The 22,700-nt window shown below is 38.6% G+C and overlaps 1 protein-coding gene across 2 annotated transcripts in view; it reads left to right on the forward strand.

The window, feature by feature from the left end:
- Positions 1 to 22,347, forward strand: part of gna11b (guanine nucleotide binding protein (G protein), alpha 11b (Gq class)) — a 37,260-nt gene extending 14,913 nt beyond the window's left edge. Inside the window, exons 2-7 of one of the 2 annotated variants that reach the window (XM_032547017.1) lie at positions 5,384 to 5,568; positions 8,001 to 8,155; positions 12,208 to 12,336; positions 14,939 to 15,068; positions 15,249 to 15,402; positions 16,660 to 22,347. In XM_032547017.1, the coding sequence (XP_032402908.1) occupies positions 5,384 to 5,568; positions 8,001 to 8,155; positions 12,208 to 12,336; positions 14,939 to 15,068; positions 15,249 to 15,402; positions 16,660 to 16,850 (944 nt within the window). In that variant the 3' untranslated portion in view covers positions 16,851 to 22,347. Of the gene's footprint in view, positions 1 to 5,383; positions 5,569 to 8,000; positions 8,156 to 9,361; positions 9,491 to 12,207; positions 12,337 to 14,938; positions 15,069 to 15,248; positions 15,403 to 16,659 lie in introns of both variants that reach the window. The other variant, XM_032547018.1, reaches the window with a different exon arrangement.
- Positions 22,348 to 22,700: the final 353 nt, after the last annotated feature.

Genomic DNA, 22,700 nt, shown 5'->3' on the forward strand with positions numbered 1-22,700 from the left:
ATTTTTCCTCTTCATTTTCAAAAAAAAAAAAGAAAGCAATTTGGCTGTTATTGCTGCCGTTGAGAACAATGATAGGTGTAGTGTGGAAACCGAAGAAGCAGTAACCAATGAAATCACAAATTTTTGAATTTTTTTCAGGCTTAGAAATTCTTTTTTTAAATTAAAGTTACAAAAACTTTTTTCCCCCCCACACAATATGTAAATGGAACAAAAAAAGTAAATCTAAAACATAAGAATACCATTCTATCTTTTTTGAAAGGCCTATCAGTAAAAATTGCACCCTTGTTTTTTTTTTTTTCTTTAAATGTGTAGTTGCATTAACCACCAAGGTTGCCATGTAAAGTTTATGCAATTTTTCAATCGATGGCCACGCAAAGCATTCAACAACTTGTCTGTGGTTGATACAGCCAGAAAAACCTCTCATTAGATTGACTTTAAAGCTTAGGAATGGTACAATGAAAACATTTATTGAGTAAACCCCTCTGTATTCCTTGGTACCAGGATCTGCCCTGGGATTAAAAACATCACGCCCGTTGTATCTGAGGTGTGTGTGGGAGGTAAAAAAAAGTTTCTCCAGACATCAACTCATCTAAAACCGCTGTATTTAATACCACTGTGCGAGTTCTACCAGGTATTATTCAAAACTGACATCGGTAGTTATGTAAAGACTTATGAAAGCCAGCCTCATGGTAGAGGGTCCAGGTGTTCAGAACCTGCTCCATCATGGATTACTGTAATGCAATTCTTCTTTGACCAACTCCTTGACATTTGGGTACTTGGAGCGAATGATAATAGAAACCTTTGCTTTCGTCCACGTCTATGTGATTCAGGAAACGTTGTAGCTTCACAAAAGACTGGTGTTGGTGTGTGGGCTGTGCTATGTACCTTGCACTGTTGCATTGGGACATAATCTCAGCTCTCTCTCCCTCTCCTTTTTTTTTTTCCCTCTCTTCCCTCACACTCCTGGCTGCTCGGAACAGAAGGCGTTATCAAGCCAAAGTAGTGTTTGAGCTATTAAAAGGTGACCTCCTTTTTCTGGGTCATCACCAAAAAAGAATGGATTGATTCTAGTTATGAGTATCCAAAATTCTTGACAGAGAGGGATGAGAATGGAGAGGCATATTTCTTGCCTCGGGGAGGTTAGGAGGGGTTGAGATGAAATGGAGCAGGAGGTTGGGGCGGATTTGGGGGTTGGTGGGGTGGATTTGTAAGGGTAGCGAGTTGGTAGGGGCATGGAAGTGGTTGCGGCTGGCGCAGCGTGGGGAGGAAACCGGGAAGACAGAGGCGCGCAGTGTGCTCTCTGGTCAAAGGGGGACACGACGTTTACGAGAACGCTGCGGAGGGAGATCTTGTGACGGGGTCACGAGAAATAAATCAGACAGTAAGTTGAGGAGTGATCTTGTTGCTCCTCTGCAGAAGCAGGATGCAGCCAATGCCACACTCTGTATTTGACTTTTTTATTATTATTTTTTTCTTCATGTTTGGTTTGCAGTAGTAATAAACATCAGTGGTTAGCCTTTACTGCAGTGCATCGATTGTAGGAGGAGGAGGAGTCACTTGCTGCTACAGAGAGGGACTCGGAGGCCCAACTTTGAGTTTTAGGGGATAGAAAGTACTTATTCTTGCGCGAACATGGATACTGCTGATCTCAGCGCCGCCCCTCCCCTTCTCTTAACATCTAATTGGATTGTAACTCATTCTTCTTCTTCTTCTTCTTCTTCTTGTTCTCTGTGGTGCACCAGAAGATGAAGAGCACAGAGCGAGCCTCAGGTGCTCTCAGTTATATTTGCTGTCTGCAACGAAAGAGAGGAGAGAGTAGGGGCGGATGGGAGGGGTTTATAAAAAGAAGCAAAAAAAAAGCAGGAACGAAAAAGCGAGGAAGACAGAGGAGGGGTTGCTATAGTAACCAAAATATGGCTGCTCTTCAAAAACCTTGAATGTAGGTGGTGGTGAGATGAGTGTGTGTGTATGGTGTTTTTTTTTTTTTCCCCAACCTTGTCTTCTCTCGGTTTTGCAGTTATTATGGATGTGCTGGAACCTTTCTGATCTCAGTAAGGACTGAAATGCCATCAGCTTGACTTTTTTTTTTTTTTTCTTCATTATTTGTATTATTTAAATGTCCCCAGGGTGGCGTTTCCAGTCAAAATGTAGAGTATGGGGGCTGTTAAATCTCAAACAGCTTAAACCCATTTTTCTAAAACAATAAATAAAAACGCCACTCGTTTGTTTTACAACCAGATATGGTGGATAAAAATGTCGATTTTAGGAGAGATTCTTCAATAAATGCAACCTCTGCTGTCACCTTTTTAGGCAGACGTACAGTACAGACCAAAAGTTTGGACACACCTTTTAATTCAATGAGTTTCCTTTATTTTCATGACTATTGACATTGTAGATTCACGCTGAAGGCATCAAAACTATGAATAACACATGTGGAAATATGCACTAAACAAAAAAGTGTAAAACAACTGAAAATACCCCTTATATTCTAGTTTCTTCAAAGTAGCAACCTTTTGCTGTGATTACTGCTTTGCACACACTCTGCATTTTCTTGATGAGCTTCAAGAGGTAGTCACCTGAAATGGTTTTCACTTCATAGGTGTGCCCTGTCAGGTTAATAAGTGGGATTTCTTGCCTTATAAATAGTCATGAAAATAAAGAAAACCCATTGAATTAGAAAGGTGTGTCCAAACTTTTGGTCTGTACTGTAGCTCAGTGTTGTATCCAGGAAATGAGGCTAGTTGTCTTAATTATCATAATCCAGTTAGCTCTCAGTTTCCACTCATGTCTTCTTCCTAGAAGTATTTTTTAATTTGGTCACTTACCAAACTGTAGGACTACTTCCTGACATCAGACAAGGGTGCTTTGACATATTTGTCATCATAACTGGATTAATCAACTTGGCATTTAACAGAAGGAATTTCCTAAAAGCTAAATCTGACTAGGTTGGACATTTTAAAGAAGAGTTTATTTGTTGCTGCTTATTTGTGCCGTTCACTGAGTATCTTTTTGGTACAAGTGAACAGAATAGCAACAATGAGTTTTATCGCTGCTGTAATAATATCACATATATATTGACTGTTATTGTTTGATACAAAGATAAAATATAGATTAAGCTGTTGGCTAACTAAAACACATGCTGCTAATTGCTCATTGAAAATAAAGTGACCAATAATAACCCACACCATGATTCTGCCACCACCATATTCTCTTTCGTTTGCTATTTTTACACCCTGAAGTATTTACTGTTGAATTTTTCCTCTCTCACAAGCAAATAAAAATGAATTTCCTTTTTTCAGCGACCAGGACAGGAAGCTCTGCGCTATTTTATGCTAACAGCAGGAGATCTCTGGCACTGCTTCTGGTATCTCTTTGAAAGGATTTTGAACTGTAGATATCATCTGATGGAATATTTTAGTGGTTTTGAAACTGTAACTTATTAAAACTCTGTTGGACCTTGCCACTGGTAGCTGGCCCACGCCTTCCTTCATGCAATAGATTGCAGCAATAGCAGCACCTCTACAAAACGTTTGATATTCTAATAACATCATATCCACAGTGCTGAAATAAATAAATATATTTTATGTCCCAGTGAGAAAATGACAGTTGTATAGCTGAGATAAAAAAAAATTACTCATATTTCGGAATATCTCATAGGTTAAAAGTCATTCTTAAATTTTACCAAAATGTGTTTCTTTCCTGACTGGAAGTGAAAACTAACATTTTGAACATTTTGAATTTGTGGTGTGAGCAAAACATTCAGGTGATGGGAAGGAGGCTGTCTGACCTCAAAGACACAAAATTTATCACCAGAGATAAATACCCAAATTAACAGTAGAAACATGCAAAAAAGTTAGCATTTTTAAGAAGTAATGTAATGGGGTTTTTTTTCTTTTCTTCTTCTTTCTTTTTTAAAAAAATGTAAAATAAGTGTTTGATGCAGCTCTTACTGAGAGATACTTCTCATTGAACCTTTTATGTCCTAAATCTAAAATGTCCCCCTGGATATCTTTTGCTTATTTTAATTGTAGGCAGTTCTTTAAATGTCCTGTGAGTAAATATATATTTACCCATAACAACTGGAACTTTCAATATTTAGCAAGTTACTTTTGTAATTTACCGTCTATTAAAAGAGCGCCCCTCAGATTAATTTCACTCCCTGCTACAGCGGGAGTGAAATTACCGTAATAACCTGATATTGACTGAAAAGCGCAACGTCTCTCCTTTCCGAAACTGTTGGAATTTTTCAGATAGCGCAAAGTGTGGTGGAATTACGGTGCTGCAAATTTGGCTGGATCATCTCTGTTTAGGACTTATAGGGTTAAATTAACTTTTCAAATCTTACAAGGAGTGTGGAAAATGTCATGGGTACAACAAGATGCCTTGTTAGCTGTGTGGATGTTTGTCCTGTGTTGCCCTGCGATGGACTGGTGATCGTCCTGGGTTTACTCTGCCTCTCATCCAATGGCTGCTGGAGATAACCAACAGGTTCTTGTAAATGGGTTTAGATGATGGATGGAATTCAACTAGACTTACCTTGAAATTGGTAAACTTAAACAACATTAAGGACTGGGTTTGATTTAACTTCACTAATCATTTGGTTCGTAACAATGATGGATATATAAGGGATTTTGTATATCCATTCCGTTCCAATTAACCTAGCTTGTCAAGATAAAATGAACTCTTGACAATAATCAGGCATTAAACATACACTTCTGTGTTAAAATGTTTTTTTTAATTGGTCTACAGTGGTATTCTAATATTGTGTTTTTATCAGACGTAAGTGGACAATCGATTTAATGATGAGAAATAAAAAGCCTGCAAACATCAGTCTGTGTGCAATTAATCAATATGATGTGTTTGACTTTGAGAATTGAGTAACTGAAATAAACTTTTCAACTATTTTCTAATTGATTGAATGGGTCTGTGTGAGGATCTGGCATGTCTAGAGGATGAAGACATTATATTTCCCTCTGGACTCTTCACACTTCATGAGAAACTGAACTACTTGGCCAGGGTGATGGAAGAAATGCTGAAAAAAAGACTTAAAATGTCTGACCCATCAAATCATAGATGTTTGAAATTTGATCCAAATCAAACAGAACCTCCCTTTTTTTTTATTGGTGAGTGCAGATTATGTGGAGAGTTGATGTAATATAGATTATCTCAACTTCCCTTGTTTTCTAATTGAATATTTAGTGCCCATTACACAATATTTTAACAATTAACTCTTTACTTATATCAGTTAACTGGAATTCTGACACATTTGGTTGCATTTCTAGAGAAACCAATTCACTCCTGGTCTCTGCTTTCATTTCTGACCCATTTGGGCTTCTCTTGTAACTTTGCTTTTCGTTTTTGTTTTGTTCCGCGTTGTGTTCAGGTACGGGAGAAAGTGGCAAGAGCACCTTCATCAAGCAGATGAGGATCATCCATGGAGCCGGCTACTCGGATGAAGACAAGCGGGGCTTCATCCGGCTTGTTTACCAAAACATCTTCACCTCCATGCAGGCCATGATCCGCGCCACCGAGAACCTCAAGATCCCGTACAAATATGAACAGAACCGGGTAAATGCTGGCCCGAAGGAAACGACGGGAAAATCTCAATGTTTTTTTATTTCTTTAATTACTTTCACATTTAAGGAAAATGTATTGTCTGCCATCTTAAAGAAGGCATACTGCTGCTGGAAAAAATGGATGCAAAAAGTCTATTTTCATTTTGTATATTGAGGAAAGAAGAGTAGCTTTTTTAAAATATATTTTATTTCTTTAGGGTAGTGCAAATAACTGCCTGATTTTTTTTTTTGTTTGTTTTATTTTGTTTTTGTTTCCACTGGATAAAAGGAATCTGAATAATTTAGTCTTTAATACTATAGAAAAATGTATTTTTGTTTTTATGGCTTGTTTTTATCTTGGTTTGAATATGTGTGCTACTACTTTTTACAATTTTGCTCTTATGGGACAACAAAGGATACTTTTATTCTATTATTTGTATTATACATATTAATAAAATAGAATAAATAGGATTTATTAAATATGTTTTATTTATGGAATAAAATGGGATTTACAAAAAAACTTTTTAAATGATATTTACAAGTTTCCTTGAGTTATCAGAATTATTCTACCGCGGCTGTGGATGGCATGTTATAGTCGTTTTGCGCTTCAATGTTGTTCGCAGTGCTACCTCGTCAGATTTTCCTACCGTTGCGCGGATAGATGGATAAGTTTAGGGTCCAAAACTGCTACCGTCATGTTTACAAACAGAAAACTATAGCGGGTTGTGTTAATGTTAAATATATTGGATAACATTATTTGAGTGACGGGACTAATCCTTTTACTAGAATATCCTACCTGTTAAAAAATATTTTAAATACAACGGTGTTTGTAAGAATAAAACGGTATCAGACAGGTGAAGCACGTTTTTATTGGAATTAAATTAAACACAGACAAATGCAGATCACCGCAACTCTCTTTTTTGCGCATTAATACGTTGTATGACTGACTTTATCAAATGCAGCGCAGCCACAATGTGTCCACTGAACTGCGCAGGTCATTGTGTTCCTGAAATGATAGAATATGATTAATATACACTAATATTACACGGCTACTACGCAGTATAGTAATATTAGTGTATATTAATCATATCGGACCAACATCTATTTAGAAAAGTTTAATAATAAAAAAAGAGTGTAATTAAGCTAAAATATTTTTAAAATATAGGGACAAAATAGACCACAAAACAACGTATTTTGTCCTGATTAGCCGCCAAACAATGACTTGTTTAAAGTTGTAACGACTTTGCAGACGGCAAACAAAAGCCATTTATAAGCTGCCTGTCATGTAAAGTAAACACATAAGGTAATACAGCAGCTTATTGAAAGCCAGGTATAAAATAAATAAAGCTTACCGCAATCTAAGATGAAATAAAACGCACGAAAAAAATATTCCACAGGTAGGACGCATTTATAAGAAATCTGCCGAGTAAGCAGTATGTGACGTAGCATCGATGTGCGCCTGCGCATTTCCACAAGGCAGGACGGATTTATGGGTAGCACAAATAAACAGAACACCGTATTTTAACAATAACATGCAGGGGGGCTTAGGATTTTGATTAAGTCAGTCCCTCACCAGTCACTGATATATATACAGTATATATATATATATATATATATAAATAATTTAATTTAATTTAAAACCCTTACAAAATGTCTTCACAGCGACAGACCTTTTATTTAAATCTCAATCAACTAGCATTTTTTCTGAATGTAATCTGCGTGGGTTGAAGGCATGTTTTAGGTCTTACCTTGAACCAACTTCTGGCACTGAAAGTTATGCTAAAATCCGTCTGTCGGAAAGATATTTGGAGGACATAGACCTGGTGGGTGGTTAGATTTTTCCTGCTTGGTCCAGGCAGACAGTGTGGAAGGCTTTATAAGCGGTTCCTACGCAGTCTTGAAATGTGTGGAATTGAATTTAGTCTTTTTTGTGGATAATAAAAAAAACTGAGCATAAAGAAAAGTTAAAATTTTGAGACTTTATTTCCCTTTTTAGTATTTCAAAATGCATATCTTTTTTTTTTTTTTTTTTTACAAATTTATTGTATCCACTCTTAAAAAAATATAGCAAGGTTTCTTTCTTTTTTGGTTTTGAAATCCTCACGCCTTGTACTGGGTGTAAAGGGGTCCCAAGTTTTGTATACTTTAAATGATCCAAGTGTGTTTAGATGTTAAAAAAAGGTAAAGTAACCCTACATTTGAGGGCGAAACAGAATATTTGTCCTCAAGTGTTCATTGCAACATAAAAACTGAATAATTTGTGTCTGGACTCTAGAAAGATATGGGACTTTTGATTGAAAACGTGTAGGAGCAATGTTTCATATAGCAAAACGTCAGTTAAAATTTATTAAAATAGTTCTATGAGACTTTTTTTATTTACTCTGTTGACTTTCTTAATGTCCTCTTTTAATCCTAGTCTCTTTGTTTTCACACGTGTCTTTCCAGGCCAATGCCATGCTTGTGAAGGAAGTGGATATTGAGAAGATCAATGGGTTTGATCAGCACTATGTCGTAGCTATTAAAAGCCTGTGGGCTGATCCGGGAATCCAGGAGGCCTACGACCGTCGCAGAGAATACCAGCTCTCCGATTCCACTAAATAGTACGTGTGCTCATCTTTCTGTGTGAATGTGCATTGATGCGTATGCTTTAAAATTCAGCCACTTTAAGTGCAGTGTTGTGATTGTGTTCATTTCGTTCACCGGTGATGTTCTGGATGCTTCAGTGTTTGTCTTTCTTGACAGCGACGCATTTTGTCCCAACCGGAGCAGAAGATTGTAAAACTGTGTAGGATTTTACACGTAGAGCTAGAAGTGCTCACAATGAGCCAGGCCAACGCCAGCATGGTTGGTTTGGACTTCTTCATAATGCAGTTTGTAAATTATTGCAGTAAAGTTGTTTACTTGTGTACGGACAAAATTTGTAGAAAACGTTGGCACATAATTTCTGCTGTGAATCTCATAAGATTGAATGACGGGTGTTTCGGCTGCTTTCTGTGCAACAGCTCACATATTGGCTCATAAAAGGTTGTGATTAAGGGGAGAAAAAATGCTTTGTGTGATATTGGATTTGAATCTACGTAAGTTTTGCAATCTTGTATTCTAAAAACTCAAAGTTAATCCTAAAAGTCATGATTTGGGGTTTGAAGAAAACTAAAAACCTTTTCCAAATTTAAAATGACAATAATTAAAGAAAGTCAGCCGAGACCAGCTGTGCCTCTAATAGTTGAGCCTTTTCTACCCAATAGCAGAAACCCAATATTTACTTTAGAGTTAAAGTAAAGAAAGTAGAATACCTCCCAAGTAGACTAAATCTGCCTAGTGACCAAACCCAAGAATGATTTTTTATTTTATTTCCCCCAAATATAAAATGTTTGTAAAGCACAGAGCCTGGACAGAAAACTCTGAATCAAGCTCATTGGTTCTCTGTAATATACCAATCCACATTCTTCTGGTTATTTTACTCAATTTTACTAAATAATTAGGGATAAATGTATATATATTTATATGATTCTACATTTAAAGGTTTAAATTTTTGAACCGTACTACTGGGTGTACTGCAGTGTAAACTTACGCTAAATGTGACCCCAGGGTACCAACCACGGGGGGAATTGAGTCACTTTATAGTGCCCCCTGGTTGTGGTTTAGCTGTATTACATCTGATTTCATATGCAGTTTGGTTCCAATGTGTGTTTGCATCTTAAATGTTTTTTTTTTCTCTCTGTATGTGTGTGTGAGAAAGTATATGAGTCAGTCATCATATTTGTCTTCATTTCACAGTTATCCACACTGTTCATGTATATCTCCAGTTATCTTAGCGATATAGACCGTGTGACTGCGGAGGGATACGTTCCCACCCAGCAGGATGTGCTGAGGGTCCGTGTTCCCACCACGGGTATAATAGAGTACCCCTTTGACCTGGAGAACGTCATCTTCAGGTACCCCCAAAAGCACCAGGACTGCAGCATCACCGGGGCTCGACAACATAAACCACTGATGTGAATCAGAGTAGAGACGAGAAAGCTGAAAGAGCGGACGTTTATTCTGCTCTCCCAATCAAAAACGAGAACATTGCAAGTACGCAGAGATGCACTGGTCAGACTTTTGTGGCCAATATCAAAACTTTGGGATTTTTCACCTGCTAATGTTGGTTAATTCTGAAATCTGAAATTTTTCCTACATCATCAATTATGTGTATTAGGGCCAGAAGTGACATCACTTCCTATAAGCCAGGAGTCAGTCTAAAGCCAACGTTTTATTGCTACAACAGGGGAAATGATTAGTCGACACATTGGACTGTCTCTCGTATTGTGTATCGGCGGTTTGCTGGGCTAGCGTTACAGAAACGGGAGTCTGTGTGTGTATATTTTAGGAAATTGGATGCTTACCTCAAGCGAATGATTTCCAAAAGGCTGCCAACGTTTCCAAATACATGACAGAAGGCGGTGCAAACACTCAAAAGGATAAATGGAGCGACTTCACCGCGCTCTGTTCTGCTTTCCTGTTTTCTGCTGAAATTCTGAATGTCCTGAAAGTCTGAAAATCAGTGAATGTTGTCACCGCTCAATTTGCATAATTAGCGGTGTCCATGCAAATGTAATGCACCCTTTGAGAGAGGAATAATATTATAGTCGAGATTAAGTGGGAATACTAGATCACCATAAAAATGTTTACAACTGCACATTTTTTTTTGGGTAGAGCCTTGTGTATATTTTAATAACCTTTTTGCAATCCATTTCCTTCTCCTTTATCTTGTAGCCGACAAAAGTGACCCAAAATACAATCTGGCAGTACAGTATATTTCATTACGTTTTCCAGGGTCTGGTTTAATTTCAATGTTTGTAGAGTGAGCCTACAACAATGGCCCAGCCAAGATCAGATTTGAGTTTTATTTGCAGTCTGGATTTGGAGGGCACACCTCTCTTCGTCCGACTGCAGCTGACTAGTTACGGGGCAATGTGTGATCACTTTGGGATAGAACAGGGACCCACAGTAGCACCCACTGTAAGGGCAGCATTCACTTCAATGGTTTTGTCATTTTAGAAAAGCCGGATCTAGAAGTTGTTAGTTTAAATATCTGCTAAATATTTGAGAAGGGAATTTTTGTCAAGACTTTTTTTCCAAGTTACTTGCCATATGTCAATTTGCAGTTGACAAGTTTTGATTTCAGCTTTTTACAGGCAAATGGGAACAAACGGTCTTGCATAGCTAAATCAGAGTTGTTCTTCCTCAGTGAAGGCTTCAACACTGAAGAGTGTCAGTAGCTGCGTTTCCATTGCAGCTGCTTGCAAAACTTTTCCCATTTTCCGCTGATGTCTACAAAACACAATTTCGCATTTGTGGTATGTCTATTTAAAAAGAAATGCAATTAAAATCAAAGTTGTACAAGCTTGTACACTTAGTAAGCCATTAAAAATTGTGGCAGTGACGGATGTAAACACTTTAGAGATATTCATATTTCAGCCTGCTGCTCATCATCAGCCATCAGAGGAGACGTCTACGTTTTATTCAGGCATTGAACAACAAGGCCCTCATATTTGGGAGTGGCTGCGCATTGTCCAATGAAGCCAGTTCCCACAAATAAGCGTGTTGCTGTGTACGTGTGTACAAGTGATTCAAATAAGTGCTTTTATTGCGGTTTTGTGAAAAACACCAATTTTGATTCTGTAGAAAAATCACTTTAATCATAATGCAAAAAAATGTTTCTTGAAAAACATTACCGTGTTTCCTCTAAACAGATTTATTTTCTTCACTCCAACTTGCACAATTTTGAGGTTAGCAGACCTTAAAATACCTGATGCGTTCAAAAGATCCGATTTGAGTGTATATATATAATCAAAACACGAAATCCATCCGTTTCCGGCCACCAGCAGTTTCCTCGGTGCATCTCTTTCTGTACGACTTTGCAACACAAATTCAAAACCTGTGAAGCGACTCCAGGTTATAGATCGGGACAAACCAAGTTGTCTTATGGATGTGGACGGTAGCTGATGCAGTTAATCTGATTGGAGATCAGTGGTTTGTGTTTAGAATCGTGTTGGCCTGAGGCCAGACCTCGCTGCACTGAAGCGTGTAGGGAGCAGCCACAAAATCCCAGATAAAGACGGATTGGACAGGGATATCAAGGGTTACACAGGAAATCATGATGTGTGGAACTGAAGCGCAAAAATAAAAAGAAAAAAAAAGCCTCATAAATTGAGATCAAAATGACACATTTCCTGTCCCTTTTTTTGCATGGATCTTGTTTCCATACATGCCCAGTCCTTCTTTATGTGGCCCAAATGCTGCTGCAGTCACTGACACCATCTCATCGTCTGAGCCATAACCCATCAGTAACTTGACTCCAGATTTTGTATTCGCTTTAAAAAGCTGCTGCTAGTGCTGCTGAACTTTGGGCATATTCTTGGTTTCTGGAAAGAGTACTGCTGGAGGAGTGGCACAGACTAACACTCCTTTGTTTCTGTGATGTGGTCTTTTTTTTTTTTTTTGAAGCTTTTTCTACGGGACTGATCAGCGCTTTCCTGGAATTGTAGCGGTTTGCGATAATTGCCTGTCACGCTTTATGTAACTGTTTTCCTGTCTGTCTTTTTTTTTTTTTCTCCCTCTTTGTTTTTTTTTTTTTTCCTCCCCCGTTTCCTGATTGGCCTTCTCGTAGTTATCTTTCGGATCTGGATCGTATTGCCGATCCCAACTATCTTCCCACTCAGCAGGATGTACTCAGAGTGCGCATCCCCACTACAGGAATCATAGAGTACCCCTTCGACTTGCAAAGCATCATTTTCAGGTAGAAAGAGGCCCAACCTCAAGTGGGTTTTATTTTTTCCGTCATATCCATATAATCATTGGATTTCTTTTTTCCTGTTGGCCCTTTAAAAACATCTTTCATCCATCTCCATTAATAAAAAAACACTTTGTCTATGTCCCACTCCAATCCCGTGCTTTTCTAAATGCTTCCATGCGATCATGAAAGTGAAGTCCTTGCTAATTTAGTGTCACCTGCTGCCACCAAGAAGAATCCTACAGTGCACATAAAACACAACAGCAAATGAACACAAAGTCCTACATTTTGCCACCCGGTCTTTCTAAATGGGTCGCCTCCTCTTTCTCTCTCTCTTTCGTTTTTTTTCTTTTCCTCCTCTTTTCCTCCCCGGCCGTCATAAGAAACGAGGTCGTCCTCTCTGCTGTGGAGGAATGTTATTTTGGGCAGCAGGTCCTGCAGGGCCTATATTGGCCCTGGGTCTCTGTGGACCACAGTGGACTGGGCCACCACCAGAGGGCGCCGATGCACCTGCGAATCAGGAGGAGCACAGACTCACAAAGGGAAACATTTAATTGCGATGCAGGCATTTTTTTTTCTGCATTAGCGGTTTCCTGAAGGATCTGACTGGATCCTTTTTTTTTTTTTTTTTTTACAATTTAGGGCTCATTAAGATGAGCAGTGGGTGACACTGTCTAGGGGAGGCATTGGAAAACCTAAAAAAAACCTCATGTTTTCTGTGTGCATGGCAGTGGTCAGCGGTTTGCTTTCCTGCATGTTCTCGAAATCAACTTTTCCCGCACACCTCTGGCTCCCTCTTTCTTTCACCAGACTATTAACTCTCCCTGTCCTCTGTCTGTCCTCCATCCTTCCCGTGTCCCACTTTTCGGCTCCTCGTGCCACATCTTTTACTCTCACTTTTCATTTCCATGCATGTTCTGAAACCTGACAATTGTTGTTGTGGGAAAAGTTGACAAACCTGGTTTGAAACTGAAACACCTTGATGCTCAATTTCCCAAGAGCTCATGCAAACCTGCATACATAGAAGATACTCATGTAAGATTTACCCCTAATGTACGGATCTGAAGGAATGCCGCTCATTTTAAGAAACCAAAATAACACTATGAAACGTTCAGCTATGTTTCAATGATTAAGCTGTATTTTGATTAGCTAAATAAGAATACCAAAGAGTTAGTATGCAATCCCCTGAAAAGTAGTAGCCTCCTTACAGATTTATTTATTTTGTCCTCTGAAAAGATTTTAGATTCAAACATAACCTTAGTAAAGACACTTACTTCATGACAATATAAATGACATCAATAAATGGCTAAAAAGAAACTTTAGGAACCAAAACGAAGGCTTTGGACTGGCCTGGTCACACTTTAGATATTCATCTGACTGGTATTTTTCCACAGACACATGAAATACTTATTGCCTGTGAGTCATGCAGACACACATGCACAAATATGCAAGTAATCTAAATGGCTGACGGTCATGCAAGCACATGTTTAATAAAGTCAACACACTTAAGATGCCTGCGTTAGATATCTGCTTTGTAGAGCAAATCTGCCCTGCCAGATGTAGACAGACGGTCTGCCTGAAAGCCAGGAACTGTTAAAAAAGAAAAAAAAAGACGTATCGGCAGTTATTGCAAACGGTTGATGGTAGTTGCTGTCACCAAGCCAGTCGTTAGGTTTAGAGGTCACTTGCTTTTTTCCAAGTTGCCACACTATTTGTGCTTATTCATATTATTATATTTGTATAATATGGAAATGTGAAACAGTTTGATTCCCTGCAGATTGAGTAGTGCAGTTTTACCTTGAAGCAACAGCGTATTTTCATCCATATGATCATTTGAAACATAGCTGTGAAATTTCAATTTTGCGAGATGAACGGCATTCCTTTCACGCAGACTGGAAATTGTTGTTAAATCTTACTGTTTGGGTGCAGATATGTAAGGAAATCTGCATTACATTTTAACACTCATCAGGGTAAGATTGTTTAAATTTGACAACATTTCGTCAAGAGTTTGAATCCATCAGGTGCATTTGTCTCCAACACTGTAAAGAGAATAAAAATGCAACGGAGTAAAAATGTTTTGTTTGTTTTTGGATGAGGCGCGCATTTTATTTAAGTTAAGCGCTGAAAATACTGCCAAGATGCAATAAATGTAATATGAGAATATGAAGGGAGAAGGAAGCATTTTTGTCCCCATCTGATTTTATATGTGTTATGGGGGAGAAAGAACATCAGCCAAACATCTAGAGAGTCAAAAAGGAAAACAATTAATATGTCATTAAATGGAAAAGCCGAAATCTTGCTCAATCAGATAATCAGTTGACCAAATACAGACACCCCAGGCCTCATTATGACTAGAAAGAACGATTGATCTGTCTACCTGTTGATTTGGTGTTTTTATGTCCTCGCATAGCACCAAATGCACTGTGATGGATTCAAAACAGTCATCTGCACAACAAAAATATTCCTCCTAAAATAGTTTCTTCTGATTTGCCTGAGCGCTCCCAGCCTAAAGTCTTAAAAATAAATACTATTACATTTGAGCCCCACGAGGCTCTAATTGCGACAAATTTCTCTGACGTGTCCTCCCTCCTCCTCGTCTTACCGCCAGGATGGTGGATGTCGGGGGTCAGAGGTCAGAGCGGAGGAAGTGGATTCACTGCTTTGAGAATGTCACCTCCATCATGTTTCTTGTGGCTCTGAGTGAGTACGACCAGGTCCTGGTGGAGTCCGACAACGAGGTAAGCGAGGAAGAATAAACTGATTGCTTTTGTTAGCCTTTCTGAACTTAAACGGAAGATCAAACTTTGAATGCTTTTTAAGTCGTCATTGCTCGGCCATGTAGAGTTCTGCTTGTTTATTTTTCTTGTAAAAATTGTGACGGTTTTGAGTCTTTTGATTCCTTTTTCTTTCCGTATCAGAACCGCATGGAGGAGAGCAAGGCTCTGTTCAGGACGATCATCACCTATCCCTGGTTTCAAAACTCTTCAGTCATCCTCTTCCTTAACAAGAAGGATCTACTAGAGGAGAAGATTACTTATTCGCACTTGGTGGACTACTTCCCTGAATTTGATGGTGTGTTAATATTTCAGACCAAACTAACAACAAAAGTGTCTCCCAAAGACCTCCTGCGCGCAAGGTTTAGACTGAACAATGGTTTTAACGACCTCGCAAATATGGAAAACCACCATAAGTGAGATGGAAATGTTAATGCTTCTATGCTGATTTTTCTCAAATAAGTTTTTCCTCAAGTTCCTGGTATCCAAAATGATCCTCTGCGCCATTTCCAAGCCACAGTTAGCCAGTCGTACTGAACCTTTAAATCCTGTAAGGTTTCGATTTATAAAATGCCACAGCTTATGTGTTAAATGAGTCTTGGTGCAATTTGGAGGCGTGTGCTATTCACCAAAGCCTTGAGTAAGGGGCATTTTTTAAATGCAGATTTTGCATTGAAAAGCTATTAGTTGTGGACAGTAAAGCTTTACAAACACATTTCTATAAATTGTTTGGCGCTCTAACAAACCTGCATGGGTGTTTCAAACCTTGACGTTTTCTACAAATTGGCAAAGATCTAACCTGAACTTGACTCCATCCATCCAACTGTGATCAGCTTCTTTCTCCCTCCTGCAGAAAAGCATCCGCATAGCACGTCGCCACCATGTTTAAGGTGGTTCAAGGCGATGTGCAGTATCGAAATTCTTCCACAAATAGCATTTTGTGTAGGCCATAATGTTCAAATTTGGTCTAATTACACCAAAACACTTTTTACATGTCTTGAGGCCATTACATGGTAAAATGGAACGTTTTCCAGCTTGTCTTTGCATCCTTAAAAAGTCTTACATTTATGTATCTAAAATGAAGGCCTTAAAATGTCTTAAATTTATTTGAAAGAAAAATGTAAGTTGGCCTTAAATACATTAATCACAGGTCTTAAATTTTGTTGTGGAAGGACTATTTAATCTCGTGTGTAGAGGTTTTTTTTTGTGGGACTTTTCTATCAGGCAAACATTTTAGTCGCCTTGTAGTGGTTGCAGCTGCTACTAACTAGCTGCTAAAGTACTCTTGCTGGTTTTTTGTGTCCATCGTGGGTAAAGTGTAAGTTAATTGCCAGTTAGCTCCGTCTCTACATTTGATGATTCCTCTTAGACATGGCGGATGGACATTGTTTACAATGGCAATAAAAAAAAGATACATTTCTCTCCACTTCACACCCTGATTTGATCAAAAATAGGACTTGCTGTTGGCAGACTGAAAGACGAGATTTATCTTAAGCAGTCAGCTTGTGTGTTCATGAAAACAAAACATTCACATTACCCATCCCTCCATTTCCAGGTCCCCAGAGAGACGCCCAGGCAGCGCGGGAGTTCATCCTCAAAATGTTTGTGGACTTGAACCCAGACAGCGACAAGATCATCTACTCCCACTTCACCTGTGCCACGGACACTGAGAACATCCGCTTTGTGTTTGCGGCCGTCAAGGACACCATCCTACAGCTCAACCTGAAAGAGTACAACCTGGTGTGAGAGGGGTGGGGACGGTGCTCACGACGCACTTCTCCCCCCTCGCCCATTGCACAAAGCGCACCCCTCTTTCGGGAACGTGCCGTCAACCCCACACGCATCGCACAGCGCAGCACTCCGGCTCTCACACACTCATTCACACACAAACAGAACTGTTGCTTTTTTGATTTTAATTTTTAACAATTTTTTTTTTCTGTCCAGTACGGTGTGTATTTCCAGGTCCTCCCACCTTGAATCGTGCCCCTTCTTTCACCAAAGCCGCTCCGTCCTTCTCCTCCTTCTCTCGGCAGCTTGTCGCATCAGTCTTCGGCCCTTACAAAGCTGCTCCCGGTGTCAGAGCTTGGCAGACAAACCTTTCAGACGGGCTCTGCGGCGGCGACTGGAAGGGATTTTTTTTTTTTTGTCTTTGGCATTTGTACTTGGGGCAGTTTTTATTGGCAATGAATTTCGGTGGAGACAAAAAACAACAAAAAGAAAACAGTAATCTTAGGGCCCCACAGTGTTGACCCTGTCTCCTTTCCTGCCAGTGTGGAAGGCACTGACTGACTTATCTGGTGATATCATCTGAGAACCAGCGGTGCTGAACACAGACATGCTCCAGAGCGACGCGGTCCGGATGTGAGGTCGCGCACCAAACAAAGGGACGGACTGGAGGATTCTGTCATCGCCTCGCATCTATGAATGTACCCCAGGTGTGAGCATCACAATCGCAAAAAAGGAGAAATGTATATTATGAATTTAATGCATATTTATCCATCGAAAATCTGTTGGCGAAATTGTTTTTTTTTAGCAGATTTTTACTGATTTAAACACTAACACTACACAGGCTGAGTCAAGCGGGCATGAAAGCAGAGAGCGTATCAAAAAATTTAGCAAAATTTTTAAAAAAAGCAACTTATTTGACATAAGTATCCTTTGGAGATATACATTTTTTTTAAGTTCAAGTTTATCACACGCTTCCCTCCTCCAAAATGTATTCTGTATGAATTTACAGGGACAATCTTCCACATGACGCAGCACGCGAAACCGCTCCATCAGTACAAAACACTAGTCTCACAGCGGGGCGAAGGGCCCCGCATTGGAAAGTTTGCAGTCTCATTCATGGAGTTGAGCTGCGAGTAGCTAAATCGGCCGGAAACGCAAAATGTCCGACGACATCACACTACCTGACGCGACGCGGCCATCACTGGCGTCAGGACGTGCTTCTTATATTTTGTTTTTACGTTGGGTTTTGTTGAGCAATTAAATTAAGGGGGAAGGTAGGAAGATGCGCCTTTCACAGAAAATACTCTGAAGTCTGCAAATTTTTGTGTATATTTGTAAATACATATACACAAAACTCTTCTGTACAAAACAAGTGCTCTGTGGTACACCATCTTTGGTTTTTGAAAAGAAAAAAAAAAAGACTTTCTTTAGCATACAGTTTTCTCCTATGAATTTATGGTAGTATTGATACTGTGATTATGAATTATGTTCACTTGATTAATAGAATTTCAAAGAGCCACATGGTGTTGAGGAAATGAAGTGAGGTGGTGGGGGGGAGTCGGAGAAAAAGACAGCCTCTGAACGCCACACTACTGCATCAGCTCTGTGTTCAGAGTAAAACTAACTAGGGCTGGTTCAACTAAAAAGAAAAAAAAAAATCTTCACGGTTAAGGTGAAAGGATGATTTTGAGAGTAATTAAAGATTTTTTTTATTTATATAATTTATGGACCAGGATGAAGGTGTTGATAATTTGACTGCTCGTGTTTCTGTCATGTTGAAGGGCTCCTTTTCTCATGGCAGAGCCTAACTTGAGTCTGAACTGCTGTTAAAAAAAAAATTACAAAACGACAAAAAAAAAAAACAACGAATGTCTGGTATAGTAAGAACTTTATCTCTGCTTTCTATTTCTTATAGACATTTCCAGATGTACTTGCCATTACATTTCCATCCATTATAATGCTGTTTGTTTGTTTCTTTTTATCTTATATCTTAGGGAGCCCTCACATGTTTCTTTTTTTCATATTTTTTAATGACAAATTTTTTTTTCTCGTTGGGTTATAGATGCAGCGCTGTAATACATACCTAGAAAAATGTACAGTACAAAAATAAGTGGACTTTTTTTTTTTATCAGTGATTGAAGACCTCTGAGGTCCATGCTTGCTATTTGTAACTTAACAAAAGATAAAACTTTTCTTTTTTGTTTGTTTTGTTTTGTTTGTTTGCTTTTATTTCCAGTTTTTGGAGGCTTGCTTTGAATAGTGCCAGTGAAGTGCAGATATATATATGTATATATATATATTTTCTTTTGGTCTCATACACGACCTTTTCTACAAGTGATTTACCCTTCATCCTCATTAAGGGCTATATCACAGTGCATCCGACAGCGGGGAGTGGAGTAAAGGACCACAGTGAACCAAGTCATCCACTATTACTACTACTACTTGTTTAGAAAGAGATTATTTGCTGTCTGTGCTATTAAGAAGTAAGGCAGAGTGTTAACACAATTGTAAGGTGCGTGTATGTGTGCGAGTAGAGCATTTTTACCAACACTTAAGATGCTTTCTTTAAGTATTTCCTCTGGTTTCTCACCACATTTCCGTTTGCATCCGTATCGCAGTGTTGCTTGTAATCCATCATGGAGTGTTGAGGTGCTTAACAGTACGGACACTGCTACTACTGCTACTACTACCAGGATAGTATTGCATGATTTCCCCAAGTATTTGAGTTGTAGCTAGTAAGCCAAGAGATGTTATTAAGACCATACTGGTGTCGTTGCGTATTGTAACCTGTGTGCATTTCTGCTTTTATGGCAGCTGAAGGAGGTCGAATAGTGGTGATAATGAAAAGATTGATCTTTTTTATTCTTTTTTTGGGACTAAAGTGCTGCAGTTTAACAACTGCCTGCCTTCTGAACAGATCAATTACGGTGTTCCTTCCCCACTATAACATGTATGTAATTTTGAGAAATCTCTTCATTTTGTGTGGAAGTCAATTACATTCATGCAAAGCAGTGATAGAAGTCCAGCTAAAAGGATAGTGTAAGATTTTTGAAGTGAGACTTTAAGTTGATATCTTACAAGCAGTGGAGGAACTTTCATGTAGCAAAAATCAATATTGCTTGGTGAAGCTTACTGCAAGACTAAGACCAAAGTGGACGTCTGTTGTCTTAAAACGGCACCAAAAGCATCAGAACTGTATGCAAATGTGAATTTATAAAGTTCAAATTGGACTTTTCAACGGGAGATCAGTTTTTCTATTCATCCCTTTATTGGCTTGATGTTCAATTCACCGATGAGACAGCCGTACAAAGTACACTTCCTGTTTAATAAGATCCTGACATTTTTTATGCTTCATCTGGCTGAGTTTTAACAGTAACCATTTGTAGTACCTATTAACTTCTTCCTACAGTAACGACGTCCACACTGAAGAGTGTTGGTTGCAGCGTTACCTGGTATCGGCTAAGAATGGTGCATTTGTTGAAAAAAATATCTGTTTCTTATTTGTCGTTTTCAAGATGATGTTTTGATTTAATTTAAATTCGGATTAGTTGGTACCAGAGTCTCAAGCTAACAGCTAAACCAAGATCAAAGGGGATTTTTATCATGTTGGCATCAAAACGGCAGTAGCTTATGCAAACATTATTGCATTATTTGCATTGGTTATTTACACAGGGATACTGGGAATGGAGCTTGGAGGCAGTGCGCTGCCACTGATCGTATACTGAAAACAGAACAAGTAAAGTGTTTTCGGTCATAGTAGTATTATGGTATAAATCAAGAAGCGAAAAGAAAACGGGTCAAGTGAACACTGGTCTAATTTTTCCACTGCATTAGTTTTCTGACTGGAAATGCTTCACATGTTTTGTTCTCAGTTCATATTTCACACAGGAAGCTTATTAGTGGCGCACCGCCTGCTACCTCAAATTTCCCAAGCAAGTAATCGGCTTCTGCTTAAATGGCCAGCAAAGGCTTACATGATGATGATGATGATGATGATGATGATTTAAATGTTCATAAAATAGTTTGCATCCATCACAAATACCATAGAAGTCCACTTTGTTCTTTGTTCTTCTCGGACTAACCATTATCTTGACATTTGCCCCCGATTTATACTAAATGAAGCTTCTAGGATTATTTTCTCCGGGAAAGATTTTAATGAGTTAAAACGCTTCAACAGAACCTGACGTTTATAATCCTTCAACCATCTTTCTGTTACAGCGGAAAGACGGCGGAGCTAGTTTCCAATGTAATCAGGTTTAAAATATGCAACAGTGCACCAGTATGGCATTGCCATTTTCTCTGCAGAAAATGGCACTAACCTCACGCTGAGGAGTGACTGCTGCTGTGACTGCTGTCATATAGAGAGGATCAGGATGCCAGTATGCATAACCAAGTGTTTTATCACTAGTGTTAGTTCTACTTTTTGCCGAGCGCAGCTCACCCAAACGGTTTCCCGACCATGAATTTGCTAACTTGACTCTACAACCCTGACACGTGGTGAAGGCTCAGGTGGCTGCTGGTGTGGATGCGTTCGAGTTAGCAGTCTCATTTTTCCTTTCTGTTTTGGACATGTAATTATTTCAACATAACCAAGCAGGAAAGAGGGATGCAATTCAGTCTCCCATCACTCATGACCATGTTTTATTATCCTCCTTTCACACTACATTACTTATTTATTGCCTTGAGTTAAGAGAGATGGCCCTTTACAATGTTTCTGAAAGCTTGCTATTAAACTAAGGGAATCAGACTTATCTCTTATACATCTTTATAGAGTTGGACACTCAGCCCAAAGCTTGTTCCTCGTTTTTTTTTTAATTTAATATAAACAATTCCTGAACACTGTCTTTTTTTTTTTTTTGGACCACTTCATTTACTTTTGTTTCCTCACTCCAGTAAAAGCTGAATTTCAATCATGTAGTGGTTTGTATAACGTGATTTTTTTTTTTTTCCTTTTTGTTTTATTTTATATCTGAACCAACATGTAAATGATGTATTATTCTGAGTGTGCCAACCCCACCCTCCAGAGCCAGGCTCTCTCTAAGTGCCAATGATGTGGTCGCTATCAGAAGGACCACCATTTGAGACGGGGGCTGAGGGGGCTCCCCTTTGTAAAACAAACCAGAGACTAAAGTGATAATTATGAACACACCAAGATCTTATTCTGTATTTAAGATTGATTTGAAAGATAATCTGCTCTTTTTTTTGTTCGTATTTTTAAAGAAACTGTAATTATATTTGCATGTGGTGTTTGTTTTTGTGTTGAAAGTGAGGGCTTGGATGTTTTTCACTGAAGTAGAGCCCTTCTGCTGAACAGGGTTCAATCAGTTGGTTATTATTGATTTACAATAACTCTTGCCATATTTTTTTTTATTTGTTTCATGTATTTGTTTCAGCCACTGTTGCCTGATCCTCATTCAAACATGAACATGACTTATGATCATTGTCGCCTTCTAAGAGAGAAACATAATGACAAGGTATCTGTTTTAAATTGAAATAAATTTGTTCCTATACTTGCTGATGTTGTGTCTGTGGGTTTTATGCTAACTGAAAGAAAGAAGCAAGATTTTGGAGTTCGCTACGTTTATCTTTTTTTATTTTGCAAATTTATCACAAAATGTATAAATTTGTAAGAAAGGGTCCAAAAGAATGCAAGATTTTAAACATGTAATGGAGAAATGGAATGAGTTTCTGGTATTGGAGTGGGGAAACGCTGAATTAAAGATGCTTAAGATCAAGAGTGAAGTTTAGAAAGCTAGAAATATGCAGCAAGCTAAATTAATTTGAGTCACCAAGAGGAAGATGACTTTATTGAAGGTTTGAATTCAGTTTATCTTTACAGATCAATTATAAAGCAGTGTATTTTCATAA

This window comes from Xiphophorus hellerii, chromosome 19 (assembly GCF_003331165.1).
Source record: "Xiphophorus hellerii strain 12219 chromosome 19, Xiphophorus_hellerii-4.1, whole genome shotgun sequence".
Lineage (NCBI taxonomy): Eukaryota > Metazoa > Chordata > Actinopteri > Cyprinodontiformes > Poeciliidae > Xiphophorus > Xiphophorus hellerii.